At 50.8% G+C, this 6,628-nt stretch overlaps 5 protein-coding genes across 5 annotated transcripts in view, besides 2 other annotated features; all 5 read left to right on the top strand.

Annotated features, from left to right (window-relative positions):
- The window catches only part of TraAM80_07237 (uncharacterized protein), a gene marked incomplete at both ends in the record, with an annotated part of 468 nt that extends 144 nt beyond the window's left edge, over nt 1-324 (top strand). The window contains one exon of the mRNA XM_029384039.1: nt 1-324. This exon is cut by the window's left edge and continues 144 nt beyond it. Coding sequence (XP_029236128.1) covers nt 1-324 — 324 coding nt within the window.
- Nucleotides 325-865: 541 nt separating this feature from the next.
- TraAM80_07236 (uncharacterized protein) lies at nt 866-2,161 on the top strand (the record flags this gene model as incomplete). Its single annotated transcript, XM_029384038.1, has 1 exon — nt 866-2,161. One exon carries the CDS (start codon nt 866-868, stop codon nt 2,159-2,161), a length of 1,296 nt encoding a protein of 431 aa, XP_029236127.1.
- A 54-nt stretch (nt 2,162-2,215) lies between these two features.
- Nucleotides 2,216-2,253: a microsatellite.
- A 94-nt stretch (nt 2,254-2,347) lies between these two features.
- Nucleotides 2,348-2,400: a sequence feature (A-rich).
- Nucleotides 2,401-2,693: 293 nt separating this feature from the next.
- On the top strand, nt 2,694-3,362 carry TraAM80_07235 (putative ABC transporter; the record flags this gene model as incomplete). Its single annotated transcript, XM_029384037.1, has 1 exon — nt 2,694-3,362. The coding sequence occupies one exon, from the start codon at nt 2,694-2,696 to the stop codon at nt 3,360-3,362; it is 669 nt and encodes a 222-aa protein (XP_029236126.1).
- Nucleotides 3,363-3,370: 8 nt separating this feature from the next.
- On the top strand, nt 3,371-5,698 carry TraAM80_07234 (putative ABC transporter; the record flags this gene model as incomplete). Its single annotated transcript, XM_029384036.1, has 1 exon — nt 3,371-5,698. The coding sequence occupies one exon, from the start codon at nt 3,371-3,373 to the stop codon at nt 5,696-5,698; it is 2,328 nt and encodes a 775-aa protein (XP_029236125.1).
- A 162-nt stretch (nt 5,699-5,860) lies between these two features.
- On the top strand, nt 5,861-6,454 carry TraAM80_07233 (uncharacterized protein; the record flags this gene model as incomplete). Its single annotated transcript, XM_029384035.1, has 1 exon — nt 5,861-6,454. One exon carries the CDS (start codon nt 5,861-5,863, stop codon nt 6,452-6,454), a length of 594 nt encoding a protein of 197 aa, XP_029236124.1.
- Between the last annotated feature and the right edge of the window lie 174 nt (nt 6,455-6,628).

Here is a 6,628-nt window from a genome sequence, read left to right as displayed (position 1 = left end):
GTGCCCCCAAAAGTGCCGACATTTGGCATTACACCATCGTCACACGCCACCGTGAAGCCAGCGGACTCTGGGAAGTTGAAGACAGCTTCCCCCAAAAAGCCGGCAAAGAAGCCGACCAAGCATGTCGCAAAGGTGACGAAGGACGCACTCCACACGCCCACGAAGGCGAAGGCGAAGCCAGTGACGCCGAAATTGGGCACAAAGCCGGTGAAGCTGCGGCTGGCCAGCAAGCGTAGGCTAAAGGCGAAGGGGGCGCCGAAGGCTCCCAAGTCGGTGAAGCCGGAGGCTCCCCATCACGCGACGTCGAAGCCAAAGCGCAAGTGAGCTAACTGAAACTTCATTGCACAGTTAGACAAGGGCGGCGAGTAAATCGCCCCGAAGGATATAGAGCCCATACGGGCATGCTTTCTAAGGAATGGGTGGGTGGAGGGGGCAATCTTCAGGTGTTTTTCATTTCTTCAAAGGTAAATTTTTTTTGTTTCGTCCTGCAAAAGCCGCATAAGTGAGTTTGCAGTTCACTGCTGTTGACATTAGAGGCGCAACAGAGAGAGAAACTGACAAAAAGAAAAAGAGGAAATTTTATTTTTTATCTTGAAGAGCTCTTACGTATTATTTAGATCACAAAAAAAAAAACATTCGAGCTTTGTTTGTGTTGGATCGTTTGTGTCACCGCGTCGGCTTTGTTGCCTTCTCCCCGCATGTTGTTTTGTTGGGGTTCTGTGTTCTCATCTTTATCGATACTATTTTTCTTTGATTTCGCTGTGTTTTGTTTTGGCGCCTGCACACGGAAACGGTGGCGCAACACGGTCTCTCAGGAAGCCAGTTCTCTCTCTTCTTGCACTTTGCTCGCACCCTTTTTTGTGCGATGCTTGGAACAGCCTTGATGCTCAGTCGTGTCACAGGTGCAAGGAAACGCGCGTTGCACGTGTTGTCCTCTTGCGAGGCGCGAGGCGTGAGTAAGCTCGCAGAGCTAAATAAACGTCTTCGCGAGGACGAGGCAGAGCGTGTATTTATGGCGAAAATTCGGGAGGACCGCAAACGGCGGGAAAAAGTGATTGCCAAGGCACTTCGACGGGCACTTGCCAAAAGGGCAAAGGGGGAGTCGAGGCTTCTGCGCCAATATGAGGCCAACAAGGTGATGGCCGCCAAAGAATTGCAGAGAATGAAGGAAAAGTTGGAAGCGCCTCCCGAAGCTCTGAAATCCCTCAGTATACCTCGAGTAAAAAAGGCAATGATCTTACCGGAGGAAAAAAAGCGGCGCGGTGAGGCGGAGTGTGAGGCAGAGCGTGAGGCGAAGCGTGAGGCAGAGCGTGAGGCAGAGCGAAACTTTTATGAGATGATCGAGAAACTGCGGAGGAGGCGCGAATCGGAAATGCTGGCAGAAAATGGGTTTAGAGAGCGCCTCGATGTACACGCGCCAACTGTCAAGGAGGAGGCATATAATTTGTATGGCAGTGAGTTTTCTGGCGCGCCAACAGTGAACGAGGAATCAACCGATTCCCTAACCGCCCAAGACGGTCTTGGCACAGGCCAACTGGCGGCTGCGGCTGCGGAGGTAGTTGAACAGCCGGTTGCAAAGAGTATGGAGGAAACAAGGGAAGAGCCAGGGCTCAGGGTAGCCCCCGAAGAACCTTCCCTTGTGGTTTCGGACAAGGCAGCCCAGAAAGTACAGGGTGGACGCGTTGCAAAAACAAGAACGAGGACGCTGCAACCGAAGCAGGAACACGTAAAACCCCACGAGAAAGGAATTGGAAAAACACCTGTGAAGGAGCATGTGCCCGCCGCTCATCAAATGATGGAGCATGAGCCCATGACTCAGCAAATGGTGGCCGACAATTTTGCTGGTTACTACCCAAGAACTGTTGACCAAGTTCAACCATCTGCGTTCCAACGACCACTTCATGCAGTTTCGCTAACTGGTTTCAATGAGCCTCCGTTGATCTCTTCAGTGGGGAATACGCTGGATTTTGGACATCGGCGAGTACAGCCGTTGCCATTACTTGAGGCACCCGTCATCCCTCTGCGTCCACGGGCTTTCGATGCATTTCCTCCCGTAGTGCGGATGGCGCCGGGTATGCCGATAAGTTTCCCCCACAATATACCTTTTGTGCGATCAGCTAAAGAGCGTCTAGCTACGGGCTCTGGACTGCATCGCCTATAGAGGGCACAAAAGTGTGTGCCCTACCCCGTCATAGCGAGTGAACTACGGCGAGGGTATTATTATATATATATATATATATGGATAGATAGATAGAGACAAAGGGAAAGAGAGAACTATACACATCTATAAAGTACAAACAGAGACGCATTGATGGATAAGAACAGAAAAAAAGAAAAAAAAGTGGAGTTTTTTTTTCTTTTTTTATTCGTCTAAGGTTTTTATTTTATATTTTTGTATTTTCTACTTACCCTTGTTTTGTGTACTCTTTATTGCACCTTCTATGTGTGGGGAGTAAGCAGAGAAACGGAGGAATTTGAGAAGGGTGTACCTATGCTGGGTGCTTCGTATGCCTGTGGTGCTTACAAATGGCAAATAAAGATATCTCATGTTGCTCCTTTTGTACTGAGTTTTTTCTATGTTTAAATTCACACACACACATACAACTCAAGCACACGCATTAATAAACTGTGGCCACGCAACAAGCGCAAAGCGAGACATCTATGGAACAGAGAGGGGGTAGCATGCCGTGCCAATGACATTTCACATTCGAGTATACGCTATGGTGATGGCGCCATTCATGATTTCCGTCTCTGCAGCCGGTGTGGTGCTTTTGGCACGAACATTTCTGCGGAGACGATTGAGGAGTTCAGTCCTCCTATTTTCAGAAGCGCGGCTGTACGAAATGTTTGATGTCTTGGCAAAAGTTGCGATTGGTGGTCGTGCCCCGCTTAATCAGGGCGATGGGGCCTACGTTGAGGTGACGCTAAACTGGAATAATGCGAGACCTCTGCGTGTGCCTGCATTATTGTTCGACAATGGCCAGCTGGACTTCATGGAGGTCTTCGAGGTGTATAGCGGCCTTTTGAGACACAGACATCCTGATGGTCTTCTCCTGTCTGACTCGTGGAATCTTTTGATGGCAATCGTGAGTCACCACCTGCGGCGCCAGGTGAGGAAGGACAATGTCTTTATTGTGGACGACATGCAGACGGAAGGGCTTCTCGCGCTCTGCACTTTGCTGCGGGGGAGGTACGCCATAACGAGATCACCGTTGCTCTTGAAAGGTGTTGTACCGGTGCATCACTTTCCTGAAGAACTTTTTCAACGCTTTTTGAGTGCGTACCATAAAAAAAAATCGATGCGGTTAGGGTTTTTTCTTTTTTGCGACTTGTGTACAGGTCCTGCTCCATTCGACAGCTAATTGGGCTGATGTCTGCTTTGGTGCTGTCGCCGGATGCAATTCTCAACTCACTTGCTGGGTGGCACACAGAGATGAATTGGACGCCATTGTACATTACTGAAATTGAGAAAACGCTAACCTCTGGCTTAGTGCCATGCGAGTATTCTTTTTTTGGATTTGTTAAGGGGCAGTTCAGTGGTGCCCCTGGGGTAATTATGGCCATCGCGATTACTTCAATCGGACCAGTTGAGCTGCTTTGTTGCCTTCGAAACCTTGTTACGAACTACATTTTAATGGACCTCGTCGCGGCGTTTCATCTCAGTGCCTACTTGGCGCTGGCTACTGCCGACTACTGCTCTGATAATAATTGGTCGCTGTCGCAGAGTGTTTCACATGCGCTTTGGCACGTATCAAGCTCTGCGATGGGTGAGCTGCAGAGCCAAGTACCTTTGTTGTTCGAGCTGCTCAGCAGCGGCGGGGTTGCCGTGCGCTTTCCTCTTATGGCTCTGGCTGTATGGCTTGGCACGCAATGGAGCGACTTTGTTGCATTTCTTAATGAATCACTGTATTTGGAGTCTCAGTACGCCAAATGTCATTTTCTCGCACCAGAGGGATCCGCTAATTATGGCGACGCTGACAACCGTGATAATAAGGAGGAAGAGGGGGAAATGGAGTGTGAAAGAGGGCGTATTTGTTGCGCCGGCAAGTCAAATTTCCCTTCCCCCATTTGTTTGCTTATGAAAACGAGTGATTTTGCCTGGGACAAACTGACGGCGGCGGGAGGAAGGCGACGGCCAGGTTTTCAGCCACATACTGTCGCTGGATCCAGCATGCGGCAGCACCACGGGCTGGTCATCCTCTTACTTGCTTCGTTGGAGTTGAAGGCAATCTTAAAACCGTCTTGGAGTTGCATCTTGCGGCACGTGTCCTGGCCATTGGCCCCCACACCGCTTGTGGAGCACATTGTTCACAGCCTGGGAAAGACCGCACAAAGAGAGGCGCAGACGGTAAACCTTCAGCGACTGCAGTGGGTGAGGCTGGCCATGAAGCGCATGTTGTCCATGAAGGAACTCAGTCCTGAGTTGCACCGCGGCTCGCGATATCGTGCGAAATATCATAAGGGATTTATGCTTTTTAGGCAGAATGGCTTGGAGTTGGGGATTGCCAAGGCTGTCGTTGGGGCTGCTTCCGGGATTAGAAATGACAGGCGGGAAGATTTTATTCGTGATCTTCTGCGTGCGGTGTTTCGAACCGCGGATGCGGTGCCGCTGCTTCTCACCTCATCTGCAGCACTGTGTTCTTCGCAGGCGTACTTTGAACAAACCGCGTTGAAGCAAAACAGTATCATATCGCATTTGGAGTTTATTAAATACGTGGTTCCATTTTTTCCCCCGATTGCCGATATGTTTTATGAGGAGCAGGGCCTTAGTGAGGCGCAGGTTGATCTGGAGCGTGTTCGGAAACAGTTGATGTTAAGCGGAAGTTCCCTGGGGTGCTATCAGGTGCTGGAGGAGCTGCAGTTCGTGCAGCATGGGATAGATCGCCCCATTGCGAACCCTCTCCCGCCGATGGAGGGGCCGTGGAGTATTGAGTTTCGCGATGTGTCATACCGGTACAGCGAAGGTCGTCCATACGTATTACGGGGTGTCTCGTTCAACATTGCGAAGGGGTCATTTTTCGGTATTGCTGGGTACAGTGGGGCGGGTAAGACAACACTTTTGCGGTTGCTAAATCGGACGTATGCGCCCACGTCAGGCGAAATTCGGATTAACGGGATTGACATTTGCCGTTACCCCGCCAGAATGCTGCGGCGGCGCATGGCTAATGTTTGGCAGGAGGAAAGTCAGCTGCGGTTGTTTGATCATGTCTCCATTGCAGACAACGTGGCGCTGGGGAATCTTTGGTCGTGCTCTGAGAGAGACATTCATAGGGCCTTGTCCGCAGCGCAGGCTCTGGCCTTTGTGCAGAAGCGATCCTCCAGCATCTACGCACCACTGCATGCACAGGAATTTAGCGGCGGAGAGGTGGAGCGCCTTTGCATTGCACGAGCGCTGATGCGAAAAGACGCGGGGGCGTGCCTGTATATCTTTGACGAAGCAATGAGTGCGGTCGACGCAAACACGGAGCGACTGATTTTTCGCTCTCTTAGGCTGACCAGAGAGGCCACAAAGCCCCGTCACGCAACATATGTCGTTGTTTCGCACCGCCTTGCAACGTTGAGGGCGGCCGATACGATTCTTGTTCTTAACGACGGAAGAGTTGAGCAGCTTGGCTGTTGGGATGAGCTCTGCAGGAGCAAACCTGATTCCTGTTTCTCACGCATGCTGCGATCGCAGCAGTTGCCCGCGTTTTATTAGTAAAGAAGGATACAGTAACAGCGCGAAGGGTTTTGTGACAGAAATCAGATCCGCAGCTGTCCCGGGGTGGGGTGGGGGAATGGGGGTTGGGTAGGTAACAGGGTGCCATCGCCATGACTTTTTTTGCATTGTGCAAAAAACCCCAGAGGTCAAATCATACGGATGGCTTCAAGCGGGTTAAGCAGCCCATTGGACCGGGTCGAGGAGGACACGGGCACAACGAAGCACAGATGCCTGCTGGCGTGTAGGTGCTTATGTCACGGCTGCCATGTCTCTTCAAGGAGAAAAGGGAAAAATAATGGAGGGAGAGGGGAGGGCAAAGGCTGTGCACATTCACTGCTCTCCATGGCGCCACAGAATGCGATTGCCATCTATGCGGATGCAGCTGCCGCCATGCATGCATTACAGCACCATCCACCTCTGTGTCTCCAACTTGCTGATACTTTGAAGGATGCAGAGATGACCTCTCACTTTTTGGTTGCTGAATCTATTCTTTATATTATTGTCTGGCAGAAGAGGCAGCTCTCAGTGCAGACGAGGCATTGGGTTGTGTCGATAGCCCTAAACGGGATGCCGCATTGCTGTGGCAAGGCAGTGCAAACCGCACTTCAGTTGTTCTTTTCCTTGGTGGGCAGTGAGCACCGTGTACTTCTACTCTTCTTGACTGCCCTCGCAGCCTCCTTGTCATTTGCCGTCTTTATGGAGGCTGCAGTCCGCAGTCTCCCCATTGGAAGTGTGCTCACTCCGTTGATTTAACTCTTACTTGTTTGTTTGCTTGCTATCTTATTGGGAGGCGCTACAAGCGTGGTGACTGCGGGGACAATGACGATGTATTGGCTCACTGTGACTGCAGATAGTGCCCATTGTTTCATTCTGTTTGCTCTTTTGCCTCACTGCCATTTTGCCTTTCTCAATTTACTTTGTCTACAC

This window comes from Trypanosoma rangeli (assembly GCF_003719475.1).
Source record: "Trypanosoma rangeli strain AM80 chromosome Unknown Tra_15.4_contig_00293, whole genome shotgun sequence".
Taxonomy (NCBI): domain Eukaryota; phylum Euglenozoa; class Kinetoplastea; order Trypanosomatida; family Trypanosomatidae; genus Trypanosoma; species Trypanosoma rangeli.
This window is presented reverse-complemented; position numbering and strand designations above follow the sequence as displayed.